Consider the following 22,890-nt stretch of genomic DNA (forward strand, 5'->3'; position numbering starts at 1 on the left):
GTCCTCTTAAGCTCGTGTGGTCGATCGAGTCTTGACAATATATATAGTAAATAATATAATAAATTTGTCGGATTTTAAGTCTATTTCATGTTGTCGGACTTTAGGTCTCTTTAATTATGGTTTAAATTAGGCGGTTATCGTGCTCATCACATCTTCATGATGTATAAAATGCCTTGTAACTCAATCGTAGTCGATTTCTCAAAAAAAAAAAAAAGATGTTCTGACACTGTAATGGTTCGGCCCTTTCAATGGATTAAAGATTGTGCATGATTCAAACACTAATTGAAGAATCATGCAAGAATCAAACTCTGATTGAAGAATCATCCAAGAATCAGTCTCTATCTACTTGGATTCAATTAATGCAAGTATATAATTTTCTATCAAAAAAATTGAATTTCACATCCAAATATTTTTACACGAATCAAAAAGATGAGAATTAACCATTTATAAGAGTAAGCTGTAGTAGACACTCACAGTAAAAATCCTTTAACAATGAGTACTAAAAGAAAAAACTCCATTTGCTTCTAGATCACGTAGGACAACATTGTACTTCACTCACCACATACATATGATATATATATATAGGTCACTCTTTCTTCTCTTTTATTACAAACAAAAAAGGCTTATGAAGATTGTTCATCTAAAACACAAATTTACAGAGTGGGTGGGATCCATATATAGCCGTGAGTTTGCACGTACCCTGCAATCTGCAGCAACTCATCTGCTTCTACTGGACCTCGACTACCTGGTTCGTACAAAAGTGGCTTCATTTTTCCATCGTCAATCTTGTGCAGCAGAGGGGTGAAGATCTCCCAAGCCGCCTAATAAAAATAGATTGAATTCATTAAGTTGGCCAATTATACAGTTCATCGAGATTTCATCCACAAGTTCATAGTTTACTTACTTTTAGCTCATCTCTGCGGACAAAATGTTGTTGGTCTCCCCGTATTCTGCAAGATAAAAAGTTTTCCAGTTCAGAGATTTGAAAACAGGCATTCATTGATCGCGGAAGATAAGTTAATTTCAAACGATATAAAAGAAGTAGTTTGGAGTATACGTGTCCAGAATCAAGCGTTCATAAGCCTCTGGAATTGTAACGTCTTGGTATCTTTGCCCATAAGATAAGTCTAGTTCGCTTTGTATGGTTGACATGTCTAAACCAGGTTTCTTGACCTGAAAGAGAGAGGCTAGTTAGCTCTACTAAAAAAAGAACTTCAAAAGTTAAGCTTTATGTGAGAGTCGAATACTTACTGTAAGCTTCATGTACATGGCTTCGGAAGGCTGAAGGCGTATAACAAATTCATTTCTTCCTTGCGTTTTACCTACATGAAATACAAATTCTGAAACATAAGGGAGTGTTTGTCCCATGGTGACAAAAACAATTGGTCCGACCAATTCTACAAAGTAATGATTTTGTTTTCAAGTTCTCTTACTCTCTTCATGATATAGAAAGTTAAGATCATTTGAGCACAAAAATTTCTGATATATATATATATATATTATACGACTACTAGATCTTTATCTTTTACAGGATATACCATTAAAAATAAACAGTGAGGATTGAATAAAAGTAGGATTGAAGTTATTCATACATTTGAAGATGTCACCAGGAACGTCCTTAAATTGGATACGGATTTCTGCCTTCCTCGAGTTTAAAGCTTTCCCTGCTTTTAATATAAAAGGGACACCTTCCCATCTTTCGTTGTGTATCCGCAAAATCATTGAAGCAAATGTTGGGGTATTTGAGTGATCTGGAACTGTTGAGTCATCTGTGTATCCCTGATATTGCCCCAGAACAACATCTTCATCTCCTATAGGTAAAACCGATTGAAGAACCTGAAATTAAAAATTTTATCAACTTATCATAAAGGTAGAGATAAAGACAATGCCAGGAAGCAGAAGCTACTATGAGAACCAAACTATCCAAGAAAAAATGCATATGCGAACATTTAGAGTGCAAGGCATAATGGCATCCTGTTGCATTCAAGGAATGTTTCAAGGAGATACATCATAACTTTACGAATAACCTTTCAACTGAAGTAAAAGCAAACATTCAACATAAGAAAGTAAATTTCATCTGAAATTCTCCTTTTCTCCTATTTGAGTGGTTTCATAAGGCTCTCTATTATGCACTAACTCAAACAGTTATATTCTTCAATAAGTAAAGGCTTGTTTAAAATGTCTTTGAATTTGGGAGCAGAAATTATAAAAACAAATGAAAGAGAGTAAATTCTGATAATACCTTTACTTTCTCATCACGGATGTGTTCAGGTTTAAGAGAAACGGGTTTCTCCATGGCAACTAAGCAAAGAACCTACAGTAATACAAAAAAAAATATTATAAGTGAAGTTTGCTCAGAATTATGTACCAACAATTGAGCTAGGGTGCATATCAGTAGAAACACAAAAAATCAGCATGAGTCGATGATTTTTCAAACGAAAATGAATATGAAAGGAGCCTTTTCCAGATATTATATTAAATCCTGGAAATCAAGTTGACTTACCTGCAGTAGATGGTTCTGAATGATATCACGGATGATTCTGCAAAAGTATGAACCAATGTTTTGTTAGTTTCATGAAAAATAAAAAAGGGGTTTCACCTATCTTGTGGACTTAAACCACTAAAAGAAAGACCAGAAGTCGAGGCTTTCTAAGTGGTTATCCCTCGGCAATCTGACACATAAAATTTGATTGTTGAAGCCTAGTGTACAACACTTACCCATATTCATCAAAATATCCACCACGTCCTTCTGTTCCAAAATCTTCCCTGAACACAATCTACACACACACAAAAAGAGAGACGAAATAGATGTCAAGCACCAGCAAGAGTAGACTCTAGATGTGGTAAATGTGTTCTTTGCCTTGGAAGCATTAACCGGTCAATACAAAACATAAAGGACCTTGTATGGTTCCTTCGACGATAAACATGTAATAAGTTCTCTCTTAGCTTTTAAACATGCGACAACAAAAGAACAAGGAGAACAGTTTATTTGTAGTATTCATCCTGCAGAATAGTAAAAGCTTGCCAGTAAAAAGTAGATTACAAGAAGAAAAAATTCCTAACAATTCGCACCTGTACGTTGTCAATGTTATCACGATTCCAGAGGGGCAAAAAAAATCGATTAGCGAAACGAAGCACCAACTGTCAATTCAAGAGAAAACGGTAGTCAGAGACAAATAAACATGTAGTTTGAAAGCAAACATAATTTCTCAAAAAAGACAAACCATTACCAAGTTTTGCACTAATTCCTTTCCTAGGTAGTGATCAATACGGTAAATCTGCTTTTCTTCAAATAATTCGCCAAGCTGGGCACTCAGATTTTCTGCAGTGTCCAAATCCTTACCGAAAGGCTTCTCAACAACGACTCGAGTCCATCCACCAAGATCAGCTATAAAGAAATGCATCTTAGCACAATATTGCAAGTTATTTGTAGTAGAATTCTAGTTACTTCAGACGTATAAGAGATGGATATAGCAAGTCACCATGTGGAAGCTTACATTTAGTCATGCAATAAAGACTGATCATTTTGCAGACAGATGGATATACTGATGGAGGGAGTGCAAGATAAAAAAGTCTGCGGGAGGATCCTTCTTTGGTATTTCTTGAGACTTCATGTGACGATATTTCCTTGTCCAATAACCTAAAACCTTCCTCCCTATCATAGGAACCACTAACATATTTGATCTGAAAAATGTCAAAACAATTATAGGTGTCACTACAATAGCAATATTGTCGACATAAGACAAGTGAGTAACTCAACCAGAAACATACCAATTGCAAGAACTTCGAAACTTCTTCGGAGTGGTTTGACGAAGATTCCTTCCCATGTTTGAGATAGCTGAAATGAAAACTCGTTAATTAATTTCTCTACTATGAACCAAGAGACTGAATGAGTCGAAAAAAAAATGATGGAAGTACACGTGAAACAATAGATCCTTTGTTAGAAGCTATAAAACTTAAAGAAAAACATGTAGTTGAACAAATTACTTAAAGTGTTAAAGAATTTGTATTGCCATATCAAATAAGAAATCTCACCCACGAATGCGACTCCTCAACTCATCATCGGAAATCTTGGTTCGAGCATAACCAAATATGTGAACTTCGTTTTCTTGTAGGAACCCCTGTGCATAAACCCAAATCATGTTATTATGCAACACTAATTTCTTTACATATAGACAACCTACATTATAGACCTACAAGTTAAGTCTGCTAGTCATCTTTCACTAAAACACTCTTCTAAGCTAATACCCCAACTCCAGCCTGCCGTAATAGTGCGTGTGGTCTTTAGGCCTCACTTGCTCCAAAGTGCTCTTGGCCCTACCTCACGCCAAAAGCTAAATCAAGAGCTTGAGGCTCCTCACTCTTATAAAGTGACCACTAACTACAGCACTACCCCCTCCCACAACTAATGTGGGACTAGCACCAACCGGTAAGAAGACTCAACACTTGAAAGTAAATACTGAAAAATACTCAAATAGCTAAGAGCCTAAGACGCTTTGGGGTGCTAGGCAAAATTGGAAAACTCATCCATTACAAAAATTAGAAGTTCGTGATGATCTATTACCTTCTACTTTTTCCATCTAAATAACATTTTCTGATAATTGAAGGAAAACTCAAACTTAGTCCGAACGCTTTAAAAGGAACAGAACAAACTAAATGACCAGATAAAAATAATCATTATAGTGTCTCATAAACCTGTTGGTAAAGATTGTAAAGAGCTGGAAACGTCTTCTTCTTGGCGAGGTCTCCTGAAGCTCCTAGCACAATAATTGAGAGACATCCAGTTTCAGGTACAGGTTCAGGAACAGTTTCAGGTACAATTTCAGAAGCATTCCCTTGTGGCATGGAATCGTTGTTCCCTTCAGTAGATTTTCTTTCAGTTAAGAACCCACAACACCCTTTCGATACCATTCTAATTTAGCTAATTAGGTCACAAAAAACTGTGTATAAAGAGAAAATTGATTTCAGTATAGAGTTCATTAGTTCAAATACAAAAATACTAAAGACGATCACATAAATCATTGATCCAAAATCACTAGCTAAATTCAAATCTGCTCTAAGAATCAGAATAATCAGACAAAACACTAACAAAATACTGTAGCAAATAATAATAACATCAGATCTTACTTAATGAATGAAATTACTGAAATATGAGAATCATCAGACAAAACACTAACCGAACTCAACAACAACTATAAAATTTATCATAATCTTAAGCAAATTTGATCTACTCCATGAATCAACAACATCAGATCTTACTCAACTCGTTAAGCGAAACAGATTCATCAGAAAAAACACTAATCAAACTCGAGAACAAATTTGATACTAATTTAAAGCTAATTCGTACTGAACTTGATGAATTGAAAGATCTAAGAAGAAAATGAAACTAACCAAAGGAGTGTTGATCTGAATTCGGAGAGTGATGATCTGAATTCGGAGAATGATGATCTGAATTTTGATCGGAAATGAAATCACCGGAGAGAGAAAGTAGAGAGAGAGAGAGATTCGTGGCGTGGGAGTGGGAGAAGAAAATGGGATTCGTCTGCTTATAAAGGTTGCTTGGGTTGGTCTTCCTTCGGGTTCCCACCAAATTCTTCCGGTCTTCATTTACCAGCCGCCGTATCGTTCCCAATATTCGCCAAACGCGTCCCAGAAATATTTACTAACATGGACAAGTGCTAAACATACTGTTTTTTAGGGCCCACCAAAAGCCAAAAGTGGCCCCCGATGATCAGGTCATTTCTCTCTATCTTCAATGTATGACAAATCGGGTCTGGGCTCCATCATTATTCGCCTCCTGGTCGGCCCAAAAATCTCATTCTTGATTACCATGATTATGTATCGTCAATGGCACTACTGAAATCAACCACTTCATTAGATCTTTTAAAAAAGAAAGAGTTACCCTACTTCTAATAGATGCTTGTTGTGTCAGTGTAGAAAATAAGATGTAAATATGTTTGTTATCTCTGTGTGGAAAATAAGATGCAAATCAGTTGATCCTAAACTGTTCAATTTCCAGAAAGATATGAAATTTTTTTTCTCACAGACGATTTTCAATTTCAAGAGTATCCCAAATCAGATGGAAAAGAAATAAGTTAGACACAAGAAAGGGATACTTAGGAACTATCGTTCTTTTTGCTATATAGTGAACCTTGTAGAAAAACGAAATACAAAGACATTTAAAGATAGTTTCAGTTCCATTGAGCAAAAATTACATAGGTCAAGACACTAATTTATTCATGGATTTTACCAACTAGAATTTTCATAGAGGTACCTTTCTCAGTCTTCCTGTTTTTTTGAGAGTCGATGTTATCTAATATGTAAGTTTCGACATTTTGAGTGTTGTCTCAACACAATAATCAATACTATATATTACCTCTTTCTCTAACAAACAAAAATTACCAGATACATACAAAACTACCCGTAAAAATGTCACGTCAAATGACATTAAAAATAATGTGGCAGAGTGTGTTTCCAAACGTTGTTAAACATTCATTTCTGAACTAAGTTAAATAGACTCGTCTCTTAAAAATTTATTGCTCAGAACACACGTATACTGTGATGCAAAGTTAGTGAAAATATAAAATTAATTGTTTGCAAACAAACAAAACTACCTATATGAATGGGGGAGAGTTTTTTCAAAATAAACAATTTCATGGCCCCATTTAGCATTTGTTTTGTGATATTGGTAGGTGTCTTTAGTTGACTAAAAGTATAAGCACTAAAAATAAAGCACGAGACATTACTAATTGGCATCATTTGATAGCATTTTTTTAATTTGAGTGGGAGGACTACAGACTCTTCTCCAAATTCTTTTTTTTGTTGAACTTCTCCAAATTTCTCTCGATAATACCTAATGCTTTATATTATATATTGGATAAAAGCGGTTGAAGATCAATCTCTAAAATTTTATGGGTTGTTTAAAGATACATTGAATAGTATGCTATAGATATATCACCAATTTTATTTTAGCTTTTAGTAATATTGTTATTTTTCATTTTTGTTTTGGGGAGGAAAACATTTTATTTTAGCTTTTAGTAATTTTATAAGCATTGTCACATTTTTAGAGTAGTCATTTTGATTCAGCTCAAATTGGCTTATTGGCCTATTTGTATGAGGACTAGTTGGAGTAAGCAAAGAATGAAATGAATTCCTCAATCACCTTCCTTCAATTCCAACCACCAAAAATCCCACAGAAAAACAATCAACTTAACAAGAACAAAACAAAAGAACAATTAGAAACCCAAGCTTTTTCATGGCTTCAATCCTGCAAAACTTTCAAACAAATGACCCAAATCCATGCTTATATTATCAGAAACTCCATCCACCAAAACAATTTTGTTGCTACAAAACTTGTCTCCTTTTGTTTTTCTTCACATAACTCATCTTATGCTAGTCATGTCTTTTACCAAGTCCCAAACCCTAATACTTTCTTGTGGAATAACATGATCAAAGGATTTGTTCATGTTAATTCATATCAAGATGCTTTGATTTTTTACTTAAAAATGCTTACCCATGGATCAAAACCAAATAATTTTACTTACCCATTTCTACTTAAAGCTTGTACTAAGATTTTTGCTTTTGAAGAAGGTAAGATTGTTCATGGACATATTTTGAAATTAGGGTTTAGTTCTGATGTTTATGTTCATACCTCTTTGTTAGATTTGTATGCAAGTTGTGGAAATATAGTTGATGCAAGGAATGTGTTTGATAGAATGCTTGAAAGAGATGTAGTTGCTTGGAATGCAATGTTAGTTGGTTATACAAGATCTGGGTTGGTTGAAATAGCTGAAAAGTTGTTTGATCAAATGCCTGTGAGAAATGTCTCTTCTTGGACAACCATGATAGGTGCTTATGTTCAAACTGAGAATTCCATGAAAGCTTTGGATGTTTTCGAAGAAATGCAGAAGGATGGTGCTAGAGCTGATAAGATGACTATTATGACTGTTCTATCTGCTGTTTCAGATTTGGGTTCATTAGAAATTGGAAAATGGGTGCATGATCATATAAAGAACAACGAAATTGAGATCGATGCATTTCTAGGGACTTCTTTGATTGATATGTATTCAAAATGTGGAAGCATAAATGAAGCAAGAAATGTGTTTAATAATCTAAGTTCAAAAGCTATTTCGTGTTATAATGCAATGATTTCAGGTTATGCAGTTCATGGACAAGGAGAAGAAGCCATTAAAATATTTAAAGAAGCTGAAAGATCGAAAATTGGCGTAGATGATGTAACCATGATTGGAGTTTTAAGTGCTTGTACCCATTCAGGATTAGTTGATTTGGGTTGTAAGTATTTTGATTCAATGAGTAAAAAATATGGAATTGAGCCAAAAATTGAGCATTATGGGTGCATGGTGGATCTGTTAGGAAGAGCTGGAAGGTTCGACGAGGCAATGAAGATTATCGAATCCAGCGAAGCGGATATAGTTCTGTTGGGTACTCTGGCATTTGCTTGTAGAATTCATGGAAATGTCGAATTAGGAGAAGAATTAGCAAGAAGAATGTCGAAACTTGATCCAGGAAATAGTGGGTTGTTAGTGTTGAAATCGAATTTATTGGCAGTCAAAGAAAAATGGGAAGAAGCTGCTGAGATAAGAAGATCAATGAAGGACAGAGGAATTTGGAAGAAAACTGGTTGTAGTTGGATTGAAGTGAACAATGTTGTTCATGAATTTGTTGCAGGAGATGATTCTCATCCATATTCAGAAGAGATATATAGTAAGATTAAAGAGTTGAGTGAACAAATGAAGTTGATGTTTGCAAATACAGTAGAGATGTTAAAAACAAGTTGAGTTCGAACTTCGAAGTACTCGAGATATCGAAAAAGAAACTGTTACGATGACAAAAACATATTTATATATTTTTGGGACTTTGAGCTCATCAATTAAGACCTTTACCTGGTTCAGGCCTAAGCCGACCAACAAACTGCAAATAGCAACCTAGTTTGGGCGTTTGTGCACGCTATGCACCAGCTTGGCCCATCTAACGACGGATCTTTACCTGGATCGGGCCTAAGCGACCAGCAAGCTCCGAATAGCAACCTAGCTTGGGCGTTAGAGCACGCTACGGGGCAACTTGGCCCATCTAACGACGAATCTTTACCTGGGTTGGGACTAAGCTGGCCAACAAGCTGCGAATAGCAACCTAGCTTGGGCACTGGTGCACACCATGCGCCAACTTGGCCCATCTAACGATAGATCTCTACCTGGGTCAGGCCCAAGCCGACCAACAAGCTGCAAAAAGCAATCTAGCTTGGGCGCTGGTGCACGGTAAGCGTCGGCTTCCATCTAACGACGGATCGGGCCTAAGCCAACCACAAGTTGCCCATAGCAACCTAGCGTAGCTTGCGCGCTGATACACGCTACGTCGCTACGTGCCAGCTTAGCCCATCTACGACGGACTATATACATCACTAATTGGAATCTCAAACTCGGATTTAGTAAAACACATGTGGACTTAATCAACATTGATAATCCATGTCATAATTTATTAATAAACACTTGGATTTAATTAACAACATTCATCTAATACAAAATCAAACTTAAGCAATTCAACTTCATCCCCACCCTCAATGTACCACCATTTTCAATACAAATTCTTCAACTTAAATTGGATCAAATCAACAATTTATATAACACACCAGTCATCTTCTTCAACCTCATGAGACTCACCATTTTCAATGTCAAACTTCACACTCATCTCTTCATCTTCATAATACTCATCTTCGTCATCTTCTTCATCAAAATGTTCACTAGAAATCTGAGACAGAATACCTGAAGCAGAGTTTGAATTATAATTCAAGTACTTACCTTTATCAACAACAACAACTCTCCAAGCAAGTGACTGATGATTCATGGAAGAATTTGATGATTTTAGCTTCTGGGTACCTTTGGTTTTGTCTTTAGATTTGTTAACAGGATGAGAATGACAATCTGTGCACCTAACAGAACCACATTTACCAGTGAACTTTGAGTGGTTGTTTGGCTTTGATGAAACCCTGACAAATAACCCAGCAGTAGGAGGAGAATCCAATTTGTTGATTAATTTGGAATTGGGTTTAGGGTTTAATGGAGATGGTAAGATTGTGTAGGTTCTTACCATTCCATGCTGAAAACCTTCTCTCTTCATCTCTTATTTCTTCCTTATTGATGGTTTAACCTCAAGATTGATGAGTCCTCTATTTTTTGTCCTTCCTTTATATACTTTTTTTTCTTTTTGAATTTGAAGTTTTGAATAATTAAACAAATAAAAAAATTAATAAAAAGTTAATAAAAAATGAAAGACTTGGTGATCAAGTACTTGGTCAGACATGTTTATGCTTGTGGAGCAAGTCATGACTGTTGAACTTCCCATCCTTTACTTGGACTTCCAACAGATTTTGTGTTAATATTGGACTTATGGTGCTATTAAGACTTATTTTTGGACCTCAGTACAAAATTTCGATAATTTATATTACTATATATATTTCCCATTTTAGAACATATATTTTAAAACAAGACGCCTAATAATTCATTTGGGTAAATTTCGTAAGTTTTAAATTCAGACGAATTTACAAGATATATATATTTTCTCATTATTAGATTACATTTGTATTTTCCTTGATAAGTACTATCAAAGAAAAACCTAATACTTCATTTGAGTAAATTCGTTAAGTTATAAATTCATACAAATTTACCAAACGGAGGTATTTCACAATTTTCCTACATATATATTTTATTTTCCTTCTAAAATGTCGCCCACAAGTAGAAATATTTTTGTAATAAAAGGCGGGTACAAGCTTTCAACAAAAAAAATGAAGCGGGTACAAGAATAACTAAACGACAAATTTTCATGTATGAAAAATTCAAGCAAATTTACCAAATGAAGATATTTTTCATCTGTGGTATATATTTATGTTTTTCTTCTAGAGTGGCTGCCATGAGTAACAATATTTCTGTCAGTAAAAGATAAGTACTACACCTAACGCAAAATATTAGTAAACGACAAATTTGAACATGCTATAAATTTGTGAGGATCGACCACAACCCTTTTTTGTACTCAATATTCTGAGGTATGGGATCATTGAAGTCTTTAGTTTCATGTTCATCAACAATCTTTTCTCGAATTCAATCCAGAAATACATTTTAAGGTCTTCCATAATTTTGGTATTCTTTTATTTGGAAGGATTTCAAAGTTTAATTGGGAAAGATTTGAGGCAAAATTATTATGAGGCCACAGGTTGGATTCCAAATGAATGTGAAACACTACTATTACTATGAGCAATTGAATTTTTCAGTTACAGATTCGGTTGCTTCTATTGGTGGAGAGAGAACATTGTAATATATTTTCAAATGGTGCCGATTAATCCGTATTAAAACAATGAGAACACAAAATAGTTATCGGAAGGCTACCACCAGGTGAACAAAGAATTGTCAATAATCAAGATTCCTACTCAAAATATGTATTCTCTCACTCTCGTCCAAAGTTTGTAATTTTTGGTATTGAACTCCAAATATAATTTCTTTTGATGTCATTTTTATTGAAAATTATGAATGTAATTTGTCGTTCTAATTGTTGTAATAATGTGTTACGTTTATACATAATCTACGTGTATAAGAAATAAGTATAAACTGATGTGTTAGTTACAATAGTTTTAAAATGTCTGTTCGGAGACAAGTTTTTTTTTTTGAAATACTATCTTTTATTCTACGGTTTTTTTTTTCTATGGTCTTGCAACAAAAAAAAATCTTTTACTCTATGGCAGCTAATGGTACAATTTCTAACTTTTTGGTAGAAAGCAAAAAAACGGTTGTTGGTTACAAGATGGGTTTCTTTGTTAATACATTGATATCTAAATTTAATTTTTAAAATAAATAAAGATGGGAAAATTATTTGGACCCATGGATCTATAGTGGGCCGAGTTTAAACTGGTCTTTGTGGGTCGGGAAGGCGATCCAGCCCACTAATATAATAAAGGGAAGAGTATAAAAGCACACCCCTTATGGGTTATTAGCGCATCCGATTTGCTACTTGCCTAATTTCATGAAAATTAGTAAAAGTCTTCCCTCTCAAAATAATCACTCCCACTCTTGTGTTTGACCTAAAATCGATGCATTCGAACCGATTTTGATTCACATAGTCGATTTAAGAGTTTAAAAGTGTGTAAAACACTTCTCCTTTTCTTAGTCTCCAGTTCACTGTTGACGAAACCTTAAAATTACAAATTTGTTGTAAAGAAATTCCACATCGGTGTTGAGACAGAGTGTGGTGCTCCTCAGAGGTTAAAGACCCTTCTCTAGTGAGACCTTTTAAAATCATGAAGTCTAGAAGAGCCAAAGCGGACAGTAGCACTAGAACTTCAGGAGGTTGATCTACATCATCCTATAACTGTAATATTGACACTTAGTTTACACTCATCTCCTCTTACAAAGTGTTTGTTCAAGTAAATAGGTTCTTAGCTTTTCATTCATATGAATAACAAATCTCTACGAATAACGGATATGTTAAAATCAAATGTAAAACAAGTCATTTTGTTAAACTCATACTTATTTACAGCATATGCACTCATAGATTACAAGCATATTTTGCATATTGGATTCAACCTTAAGTTTCCTACTGTTATCTTGTTTTAGTCATGCTTTAGTATGTTGAATCAGAGGCTAATCCAACCTCTTGAGAAATAGAAAATAAAAATTACTTGCTAGTTTGACATGATTGGGCTTAATTTTGGATCCATTTGATTTACATGATTCCGATTCAGATTCAGACAAGTCCAATTAAAACAAGGAGAAAGAAAACAAACACCACCTTATTTCCGAATGCCTGATCTGACATCAATTATTACTAGTGTAAAATATAAAAGGAATATTTTGCTTCCCCAACTTCCTCCTTCCCATTTCAACAAAAACTTCCCCTTTCCCCTGCCAGTGGGTCGCTCTGGTAGTTACTAACAGCCCATTAAGCCATACCATCTTTGGGGCCACATTTTTTTTAGTGTACTAGCAAGCTATGAAAATTCATCAAGAGGTTATTAACAAATCTTAGTCAAAATTTATACAAAAGGGATAATTCAACATAAACACATTTTTCATCTTCGTCAAACTCTGATGTTTAACAATTCTGAAACATCATTGACCGTCTTCAAACTCCGGCCTTTTCAAATCTTTTTGTTGAATCACATGGATCTTCAATTTTTTCGTTCGCAAAGACAAAGAAGTACCCACTACAATAAAACCACAAAAGAAATTAATAGACTACCAATTTGATCTTGGTTCTTTGATCCGATAATGAAAATTTGTAATATGTTTTTAAAATTTAATATGATCATAGGATTGTTCTGGTTGGTAGAGACGCGGTATCAGTAAATGTCTTCCTAGAATATATTTATATATAAACACATATTATTGCAACTTTCATGCATTATTCTAACCTTCCATTTTGTAATGCATTATTAAAAAGAAAAACGAAAGTGGGTTCACCACATAAAAAGGAAACCAAGAAGAAGGCCAAAAAATTAGTGAACTTCATCTGTAAAACCTCAACTAGAATTAGTATATAATAAATCCACTGAAACCTAACTAATTAAAGGAATAAATACTGTAAACCAACAGAGAAAGAAGAAATGAGAGGTTTTGGTGAGAGAGATTTAGTGGAGTGGATCCCACAAGCACAAAGTAGCAAAAAGTTCCCATCTTTCTTGTCATTTTGTGTTTATAATATTATATTGTTTTAGAATATTATCATTCACCCACTGTGACTACTGATAAAAAGGTTCTATATTTTCATCATCTCTCTCTCTCTCCTTTGTCTCTGTTCTTTATGACTTTATTTTATTGAAGAACAAGAACAGAACCCAGGAGACACAGAGAAAACCCAGAGGAAGAAAACAGAGAGATTATTATGTACAGCCAGTTATCTAAGTTCTCTTATAAGGATACCCTTAAGGTTCTTGAGGCTGATATTCAGCATGCTAATGATCTGTGAGTTTTCTTCTCTCTCTCTCCCTCACTCTGTATTTTGTATGTTCTTGGGGAGTTTAATTTCTTTTGGCTAATCAATAACTCCATAGAATCTTGAAATAAAATACCCATTTGATCATTTAAAAAAGGGTTTTTTTTCTTGACAAGTTAATTTTTTTTTTCATGCAAAGTTAGATTCTAGTAGATTTTTTTTTTGGTTAGGTTAGCCTTTTTGATTAAGTGGGTATTCATAAAATTGAGGTTTTGATTAAGAGCATCTCCAATGGGAGCTCTATCCCTCCAAAAAGTACAACTTTTGGAGGGATGGAGCTCCAAACCTTCTCCAATGGTTCTCCAAATCTCCAAAGATTTGAAGAACCATGAATAGTACTTCTTCATACATGAAGGGGCACTATTCAACTTCTCCATATCAAATGAAACTTTTTATTTGGTCCTTTTGCTTTTATGTGTTTAGTTTAAGTCCTTTAAATTATTTTTTTAGTCCTAATTTATTGTATAAGTTATTACTTATTCATTTTAAATCCCTACTTTAATTCTTTTTTGTATTAATTAAGTTTCATTTCAACATATATTTTGATTAATAAAAATAAAATATATTGTAATTTGTTTTATAAAAATTAGAGTTAATTCCTATATGGCCCCCTACTTTGTGACCAGCTTCCTTTATGGCCCCCTTTTTTTCGTAAATTCAAATATGGCCCCCTTTTTTGAGGTAAATGTCCTGATTACCCTTCTTATTAATATTTTTTCAACATAAAAGAAAAAAAAAAATTTGAATTCCACCTCACTCCCTACTCCCCCACACATATCTCTCCACATCATCTCTCTCTCTCCATCTCACCTCTCTCTCTCTCTCTCCAACTCACCTCTCTCTCTAACTCACCTCTCTCTCTAACTCACCTCTCTCTCTAACTCACCTCTCTCTCTAACTCACCTCTCTCTCTAACTCACCTCTCTCTCTCTCTCTCTCCAAGTCACTCCTTCTTCTCCGACCAAGGTCGCCGGCCGGAAAATTTTTCCGGCCGGCGACCTTAAAAAAAAAAAAAAAAAATTTGTACTTCTCTCTCTCTCTCTCTAGAAACTCCGGCGAAGGGGAAACCCCTTCGCCGGAGAAGGTCTGTTCTTGAACAAGGTCTGTTCTGGAACAGACCTTGAAGGTCTGTTCTTGAACAAGGTCTGTTCTGGAACAGACCTTGAAGGTCTGTTCGTGAACAGATCTTCAAGATCTGTTCACGAACAGATCTGGTCTGTTCTTGAACAGACCACGAAGGTCTGTTCAAGAACAGACCTTCTCCGGCGAAGGGGTTTCCCCTTCGCCGGAGTTTCTAGAGAGAAAGAGAGAGAGAAGTAAAAAAAAAAATTTTTTTTTTTTTTTTTTAAGGTCGCCGGTCGGAGAAGAAGGAGTGACTTGGAGAGAGAGAGAGGTGAGTTAGAGAGAGAGATGAGTTGGAGAGAGAGAGAGAGGTGAGTTGGAGAGAGAGGTGACGTGGAGAGAGATGAGTGGTGGAGAAGGAAGTGAGGTGGAATTTAGGTTTTGTTTTTTATTTTATTTTGAAAATACATTAATCAGAGGGGTAGTAATGACATTTGTCTAAAAATAGGGGGCCATATTTGAATTTACGAAAAAAAGGGGGCCATAAAGGAAGCTGGTCACAAAGTAGGGGGCCATATAGGAATTAACTCTAAAAATTAACATAACTAAATTTTCATTAATAGAAATACATAGTACAACTCGGAAACGAAGACAAATTAAACTGAAAACTACGATAATTCTTCCAAACATCTTTAACAATTTAAAGATTAATCAGTTATGTGAAGCCTCACCTTTTCTTGCCCACAAATGGTCAATCAAAGCATATCGTAACGCATAATGAGCCTGATTATCTCTAATCTTCCTGTGTCGAGATAAAAATTGTTGAAAACGTTGAGTCTCATTCTCAGGGATATTCACATTGTGAGGAGATGTTCCATATAAATTCTTACGTCCATATTAATGAAGAAATTTAAGTTTAAGTTTAAGTAGTGCAATGTATTTTTTTTTATCTATTTTTAGTTTAATTTTCTTTTCATGCAATCTTTTTTTTATTTGTTTTTTCTAATATATTAGTGATTTTCAATATAATTAGTATGTATTTTTTAATTTACTATATATGTAGTAAATGAGTTTTTGTTTAAATGTTAGATTAAAATAATGTAGTAAATGTTTTGGAGGAGTAGATAGAGATGGAACCATTGGAGAGCCCCTCCAAAAGTGGGCCCCAAATTTGGAGAAGATGCTCATTTGGAGGGGCATTTGGAGAACAACCATTGGAGATGCTCTAAATAGGGCAGCTGCAATTCCAAGAGCCAAAGGTGGTGCATGTCTTCAAATGAAAATTGTTTACAACCAATTAGCACCCATCTTTCTATACTTGATTCAATGGATGGATTTCTCTTGTTCTTGTTTGCTCCCAAGATGTTCATTCCTAGTTCACATACTTATTTATAAGGTGGGTCTTTTCATTTCTTACTCATGTAGTACATATGGATCAATAACAAGATTAGGGTTTTGCTCTCTCTCACACACACAAATTTGTTAAATTTGTTGTGTATACTTTGGATTTGTACAGGTATATGCAAATGGGAAGACCAAAAAAGCTTCTAATGGGAGGAAAGCAACCATTGAGGAATTCTATGGTTTGTAATCTATCTGCTTAATCAAATTCACATTGGATTGTCTTTTTTGTTCTTGCTGATCTTCTAACTTGCTAGTGTTCTAACAAAGAACAAAATTGTGCAGCTGTGATTTTGCCCTCTCTTCAACAACTGCAATCCAATTTACCAGAAAAAAATAGAAATTTCGAAAGCTATCGATACAAGGAGGTTATTATAAAGAGAATGGAAGAGAGAAGGAAAATTGCTGATATAGATTTGGATAGAGAAGATGAATGTGGTATTTGTATGGAACAATGCACAAAGATGGTTTTGCCTAATTGTTGTCATTCTATGTGCATCAATTGCTACCATGACTGGTAAATACGAACTTCATTCTTCTTTTCTTTTGTGACGACAGACAAAATATTATTAAGAAATCCCAAAGGCGAAAGCAAATAATAGCAAACGAGGATGAAACGGCCATCACACCTATAGCCAGACTCCGGACACTCTCATGAGTGACGTGGGACTGTCACAGTCCTCCACACACAGTAGTTTGCATGCAATCTTGTTATTATTATGCAGAATTCCTAATACTAGATTTTGACATTGATGATTTTTGGTTCTTGGTTTACAGGAATACGAGGTCAGAATCCTGCCCGTTTTGCCGGGGTAGTTTGAAGAGAGTTAGTTCAGGAGACTTGTGGGTTCTTACAGGTAACAATGATATGATTGACACAGAAACTGTGGCGAAGCACAACTTATCTCGTTTCTATCTCTATGTCAATAACCTGCCACGATATATACCAGACGCCATTTTCTTAATGTATTACGAGTACCTTATCTGATCGTCGTCGAGAATAGATAAGAAGAAAGGGAGAAAAGCCGACCATTACCTGTAATTAGAGTCTGGTAAGGATAACTCTTACATAGATCAATAAGCTCTGTCCAATCTTATAATATAGTTACTAATGCAAGACTCTTAACTCATGATTATATCGAAATACCCCGTTTTAGCTTTTCCTAGTTTTCTTATCACATCATAATTTATCTATATGCATCATGTTTAGTGGTTGGTATCCGTTTTATTTGCATTTATGTTTCAATAACTTCGAATCAACCTTAATGTCTTCTTCATATCAAATTCGCCTCTCGTTGTTTGTCACTCGATGTCTGTATCCTTAAACGCCATAGAGATTGGCTCAACACTTGGAAGAGTCCAGAGTTAACTCCAAAATGATAAGGTCTGACTGAAGAACGATTGATAGGCCAACCACTAAACTAAACGGGAATATGTGATGAAAGTAGATCTTTATTTATGAGACGTGAAAGATCTACACAAGGCTAAATATATGTTAGATCGTATAAAGTTGAAAGCTTTATCCATGAGCCGAAGAAGCTCAATATCATCCATTAAAGCTATTTACAGTCTTCCACCGGCAATTCTTCCTCCACCTTCATTGCCACCACAGCTTCATTAGGTTTTCTTGAAGCTGATTCCTGTTGATGTTAAACAAATCCATATAATTTAACTACAGGAAAAAGCATAATTTACCAGAACCACCTTCCTCTTCGATAAGAAAAACAACATTTTGAAAACCTCAAGTGATTTCCCACCTGAAAAAACTAGGTTTTTGTGCTTGAATTTAAGCGGACTTCTACTGTAATTTATTACAATCATATGTACAAACTTCTGGTGTGGACTTCTTGGAATCAAGTCATGTCGGTCACTAGTACGAGAGAAATCAAAATACAAGTATATCATATGTTTCAAACATTTTGGGAGTGGGAAGAATCAGAGGGTTTGATGAGTGGAGTTGTATTCTCCTCGCTAACCTCGTCAGATGTCTTCACTTTCTTGGGAGGGTAAAGCACGTAATGTTGGATAATGAAGAGAAGGTCGAAGAAGATAGACACCTGCATTAAGACATTCAGTTTTAGACTCGACGATAACCATTAATGGAAATCAACCTCCCATATGGTAGAGACAGATGCTTGGGTACTAGAGTTAACTTGAAATAAATAGCAAATACTAGAGTTAACTTGAAATAAATAGCAAATAGTTCGGCTGAAAGAGGCGTAAAACAAAATTTTCGCTTTAACCATATATTAGCTTGATAATATAAAAGAAAATGGACGGCTTACCAAAGAAAGCAGGAGTTTGCCAGGATTCCCGGAAAAGTTCTTCCATGAATCTGCAAAAAACCGGTGGTGGTTAAAACACAAAATTTGGCTTAAACACGACTACTAATTCACAATGGTATATTCAGGAAGGAAAAGTTAGCTAACGTTGGTCTATAGATTGCACCGCCATTTGTGCGTAGTTTGTGACACCTCCAAGTAAATCGAGTAAAATGTTGCCAATACTCCATCCTACTGTGCTCTTCCGCTTAAAGTTCATGACCGCCTAGTTTCATAGCAGTAAGACAATTAGTGTCAAGGTTGCTTATCAAAACAGACAAACCTTTTGAAACAATCTTTTAAGATAAGCGTAAAAGTATTTTGAAGAGTATGCGAGTTTCTCTCTCATAGCTCGTATGAGTTGAAGTGATATATAAACTCATCCTTTTTGAATGACCGAGTAAGATATGCACTTGAAAATATGACAAGGAAAATCCTTACTTTCTTAGAGAATGAGTACTCGATTAATGGGTACTTTCGAGGTGAGTGAAGCAATTTCTAGGAAGAGAAACAAACTCAAGATCATACAAAAGGAATAGGAGATAAAAAATAACCTGGGGAATGTACTTGATAACAGTCATGGTAACTTGTATATAGCTGCAAAAGGAAATGAAGTTAGACGAAGTTGAACTCAATCGATGTGAGGAAAGTCGGTAATGAAACCACAAAAAGAGAGGTAGAAACAGTCCAAAGAAAAGAAGCGTGACAACTCAAATTTGATCGGACTCATGAGAATATAATAACAAAAAGTATCTTAATAGTTTACATGCCTTGTCGGAAAACTTTTTTTTTTGTAATTCTATTGTTGTATAGTATGTTCCTTAAACATTATCATAATAGTTTCGTGGATGATATTGGAATGAAAGCTCAAAATAAGTTATTAAGAAGAGTGTAAAACGACTAACTTGAAGACAGATATTAGCCAAAACCAACGATGGTGTGGCAAAGCGACGAACACACAAACAATAGCAGCCAACCAGATAATTGTAGAGATTCCGATACAAGTTTTCGACACCTTCTGAGTTCCACGCTGTAAATAAAACGAGTAAAATGAAAAGGTATGAGTTTGAGCTTTCTGAATCAGTTAGAGCTGAACTCCTAAGTTATAAGTGTGATGAACGAGAAAGTAACTTACATCATAGATGACCACTTGGTATAAGGTAATCACTGTCAATAAAACGGCATGAGTAGAGAAAGCTACATCATTAGCAGCTACCGGGATCATCTGTGCATACAAACCAAACTCAAGTTATATAATTTCCATGCTTTTCAAGATAAAACAAATGAGGGTTTCATATTTCAGTCAACGTAAAAATCATTCTATGAGATAATTCATATCATATATGCTTCGTTACGTATGAATCTTAAGATTTTCGTTTTCTTTCTTGACTTTCTCATATCAATGTCCCAAACTTTATCCAACCCCAAACTAATGTAACCCATTTAATTTGGAGGAACAAATCAACTACTCCAACATACTAACATAAAGCAATTTTATAATTAATTACTTGTGAACCCAAACAAAAAGGGTGGACAAACTCGTGATCGCATTTAATGTTTGTTATGTTTTAATGATACAGATGTAGGCGGTTGCATTTTCTAATGCTCTTCATAACTTGTGAAAGAATTTATGATGAATGGGAGTCTCTATTTATGACTTAAGTTAAGTAGTCACCGACTCATCGTCTTCGGTGTATTCTATTGAGGTCTAGTGCTTTATAATAGATAATATTGTAAATGAGGTGTGTGAGTTTTCAATGAACAATACTTTCCCTGCTCATCTATTTCTCCTCCTAAACCATTACCTTCTCATTCTTCTCTATACCCATCTCTTGTACCTTCTCCTCATATTTCACAAACACCAACACCAACTTCTACACACCCACAAGTACCTGAACCCACTTCCCCAATTCATGACCCAATATTTCCCACAATTGAGACTCTCAGTCCATCTCCTGCACCTATCTCTCCAGTACAACTCACACACCTCATTTACAATATTATCTATTACTTTACTCTTACTTTAAGTAGTTATTGTCATCTATGCTTTCGGTTTGACAATTAAAACTATAGCGTTAACGAAAAGTAAAAGCTATAAGTAGCATATTGAAGTGGGTTCAACATCGATTTTCTCGAGCTCTTCATTTGTCTCACGAAATGTTTATAAATATAGATCACTTTTCATTCAATGAATAACTCCACGCCAAGTCGAAAACTATTCAATGAACTTTGTCTCACGCAATGTTTTTAGATACAGATCACTTTTCATTCAATGAACAACTACTCGCCGAACGAATCCAAAAGTATTCAATATGATATTCTGCATTTTCACTCTTTCACTAACCAATAGTCCCATTCCATCTTACCCAAAGCCCCAAACAAACCCTAATTTTTTTTTTTTTTTTTGCAAAAAACCAAATCATGAACGAGGAATTACCCAATTCCACTAACAAAATGAGCAATATAATCATAATCATCATTGAACAAAATTAAATCAATAATGATAAGTGTAATTAGGTAAAGTGATTAAGAACAAAACCTCATCTTTTCCAATTGCCTCACGGTATTGCCTCTGAACAAGAGGACTAAAGTAGAGAGAAGCATTGTAGATGAGATATGAAGAATGCTTGGTGAAATTCAGGACCAAGAAATCGAAATTCAATCCCACAACACTTCACAAACAAAAAAACCCATAAAAATTAAACACTACCCAGATGATTAAATCACAAATTAAATCACAAATTATGGGATTTAATCATAATTTTGAAGTGAAATCAACAAATTAGAAATAATACCTCTTTCTTTTGTAATTAAGAATGACTTGTGGGTAGAAACTAATTGACCAAGAGACAAAAGCAATCCAACCCAGAACTTGATAAGTGATTTCTAAAGGAAGAGAATTCCATGAAGCCATCTCTCTCTCTCTAACTTTCTCTCTCTATAATGGAGTGATCTTGAAGACTATTTATAGGGTCTTCTTCAATTTCTGACTCATATTGGACGAGGAGGATATTTTTACTTTTTTTTTAAGATTTTAATACATCTACGAATACCTGATATGGGGTATTATATACTTAGATAGAAGCACGTGGTTAAATTAGGTTGGGCTTTGAGCCCATTAATAGGCACACCATCCAATGGTTGGAATTAGCCACTTGGGTGAATCTTGAATTGGGACCTGCAAGATATCATATTCTTGTCAAGAGTTATAGTTGACCATATTCATGAATGAATTTGGACGTGTTCCTAGTTGTATTCTCATTGTCCCACACAACTATTCATGTTTGGAAAATGTTTTTGATCTCCAACAATTTGGTTATTTGTGGGCACCAATGTTTTTTTTTTTTTTTTTTTTTTTTTTTTTTTTTTTTTTTTTTTTTTATGATAAGCTAGATAACTGCCTAAAGCCAACTACATTATTAATACCCTAATAATTTTAATTTAAATAACTAAAGATTTCACATTCTCTGAGATTCGAACCTATAACTTTTTTCTGAAGTTTTATGTCGACACCTTGGAACCACTTGGCTTACCTATTGTTGACTTGTGTTTTTTTTTTTTTGAAAGATAATGTTGCTATTTAGTTCCCCATTTATTTTAAAATTCACATATTACATGTTCAATCTGTGACAGAGGTGAAAACTATTATTTACTAATTTTTATTTTATATAACTTTCACTTTCCTCTAATAATCATATAGTCGTTATGATTTAAGATGTTTGTAATTCATGTATTTATCAATGAGATTAATCTATGTCACTTTCAATTTGACAACTCTCGGACTTCATGTAAAAAAAAATTACTCCTAATTGATTTGTCAAAATACTAGGTTGTAATCCCCTCGGTAAGGTGGAAACGAAAATAAATAAAAAAATTAAAAATTGTACGCAAAAAAAGTCAATTAATAAAAGTTGTTGACCGAACATAATATCCAAAATTCTTACTTCAACATTTTCTTAATCATCTTATACTCTGTTTACAATACGTGACTTACATTCTATTTATAGAATCAAAATGCTTTAGAGGTAATTTTGTTTGTAAGACTTATTTGAGATAATCAAATGATTTTTGTAAGAGAACACTACTATGTGTTATACAGAAGATCAAGCTA

General features: G+C 34.6%; 3 protein-coding genes and 1 pseudogene across 6 annotated transcripts; 2 read left to right on the forward strand and 2 right to left on the reverse strand.

Moving 5' to 3' along the window:
* Positions 1-373: 373 nt before the first annotated feature.
* Positions 374-5,726, reverse strand: LOC147562879 (glucose-6-phosphate 1-dehydrogenase, cytoplasmic isoform-like). The gene is made up of 15 exons (XM_086674065.1): positions 5,392-5,726; positions 4,696-4,940; positions 4,036-4,121; positions 3,772-3,838; positions 3,498-3,684; positions 3,231-3,388; positions 3,073-3,141; positions 2,719-2,777; positions 2,504-2,540; positions 2,243-2,314; positions 1,593-1,836; positions 1,252-1,322; positions 1,058-1,173; positions 905-950; positions 374-821 (listed from the first exon to the last, which is right to left on the reverse strand). The coding sequence occupies exons 2-15, from the start codon at positions 4,909-4,911 to the stop codon at positions 654-656; spliced, it is 1,596 nt and encodes a 531-aa protein (XP_086530191.1). The 5' UTR covers positions 4,912-4,940; positions 5,392-5,726; the 3' UTR covers positions 374-653.
* A 1,331-nt stretch (positions 5,727-7,057) lies between these two features.
* LOC147562880 (putative pentatricopeptide repeat-containing protein At5g59200, chloroplastic pseudogene) lies at positions 7,058-8,854 on the forward strand (annotated as a pseudogene). The gene has a single exon (XR_015239888.1). The product of XR_015239888.1 is annotated as a putative pentatricopeptide repeat-containing protein At5g59200, chloroplastic pseudogene (transcript).
* Positions 8,855-13,603: 4,749 nt separating this feature from the next.
* LOC147562881 (RING/U-box superfamily protein) lies at positions 13,604-17,619 on the forward strand. Of its 2 annotated transcripts, none has more exons than XM_086674098.1 (5): positions 13,604-13,964; positions 16,291-16,453; positions 16,574-16,640; positions 16,744-16,975; positions 17,236-17,619. In XM_086674098.1, the coding sequence occupies exons 1-5, from the start codon at positions 13,885-13,887 to the stop codon at positions 17,444-17,446; spliced, it is 753 nt and encodes a 250-aa protein (XP_086530224.1). In that variant the 5' UTR covers positions 13,604-13,884; the 3' UTR covers positions 17,447-17,619. The 2 variants fall into 2 exon arrangements, with proteins under 2 accessions (XP_086530224.1, XP_086530222.1); XM_086674096.1 differs by having other exon boundaries at positions 13,766-13,964; positions 16,729-16,975.
* Positions 17,620-17,894: 275 nt separating this feature from the next.
* LOC147562882 (cystinosin homolog) lies at positions 17,895-21,820 on the reverse strand. 2 transcript variants are annotated; one of them, XM_086674077.1, is made up of 9 exons: positions 21,575-21,820; positions 21,319-21,451; positions 19,915-20,004; positions 19,685-19,809; positions 19,334-19,376; positions 18,888-19,005; positions 18,744-18,793; positions 18,435-18,515; positions 17,895-18,098 (listed from the first exon to the last, which is right to left on the reverse strand). In XM_086674077.1, the coding sequence occupies exons 1-9, from the start codon at positions 21,691-21,693 to the stop codon at positions 18,018-18,020; spliced, it is 840 nt and encodes a 279-aa protein (XP_086530203.1). In that variant the 5' UTR covers positions 21,694-21,820; the 3' UTR covers positions 17,895-18,017. The 2 variants fall into 2 exon arrangements, with proteins under 2 accessions (XP_086530203.1, XP_086530211.1); XM_086674085.1 differs by lacking the exon at positions 17,895-18,098 and having other exon boundaries at positions 18,149-18,515.
* Between the last annotated feature and the right edge of the window lie 1,070 nt (positions 21,821-22,890).

The sequence above is a fragment of the Eschscholzia californica genome, unplaced genomic scaffold, assembly GCF_041429995.1.
Source record: "Eschscholzia californica isolate CP2 unplaced genomic scaffold, dmEscCali1.0.p SCAF_1, whole genome shotgun sequence".
Taxonomy (NCBI): domain Eukaryota; kingdom Viridiplantae; phylum Streptophyta; class Magnoliopsida; order Ranunculales; family Papaveraceae; genus Eschscholzia; species Eschscholzia californica.

What these genes read in the sequence shown, in the direction of transcription:
- LOC147562879 (XM_086674065.1), bottom strand. Translation starts at nt 4,911, where the DNA reads ATGGTATCGAAAGGGTGTTGTGGGTTCTTAACTGAAAGAAAATCTACT. An exon ending in TTTACAATCTTTACCAACAG is followed by an intron (nt 4,122 to 4,695) that starts GTTTATGAGACA and finishes GTTTATGCACAG; the next exon opens with GGGTTCCTACAAGAAAACGA. An exon ending in GAACGCTTGATTCTGGACAC is followed by an intron (nt 951 to 1,057) that starts GTATACTCCAAA and finishes TTTATCTTGCAG; the next exon opens with AATACGGGGAGACCAACAAC.
- LOC147562881 (XM_086674096.1), top strand. Translation starts at nt 13,885, where the DNA reads ATGTACAGCCAGTTATCTAAGTTCTCTTATAAGGATACCCTTAAGGTT. An exon ending in TTCACATACTTATTTATAAG is followed by an intron (nt 16,454 to 16,573) that starts GTGGGTCTTTTC and finishes GGATTTGTACAG; the next exon opens with GTATATGCAAATGGGAAGAC. An exon ending in AACCATTGAGGAATTCTATG is followed by an intron (nt 16,641 to 16,728) that starts GTTTGTAATCTA and finishes GTTCTAACAAAG; the next exon opens with AACAAAATTGTGCAGCTGTG.
- LOC147562882 (XM_086674077.1), bottom strand. Translation starts at nt 21,693, where the DNA reads ATGGCTTCATGGAATTCTCTTCCTTTAGAAATCACTTATCAAGTTCTG. An exon ending in TGGCTAATATCTGTCTTCAA is followed by an intron (nt 19,377 to 19,684) that starts GTTAGTCGTTTT and finishes TTCCTTTTGCAG; the next exon opens with CTATATACAAGTTACCATGA. An exon ending in TTATCAAGTACATTCCCCAG is followed by an intron (nt 19,006 to 19,333) that starts GTTATTTTTTAT and finishes CTATGAAACTAG; the next exon opens with GCGGTCATGAACTTTAAGCG.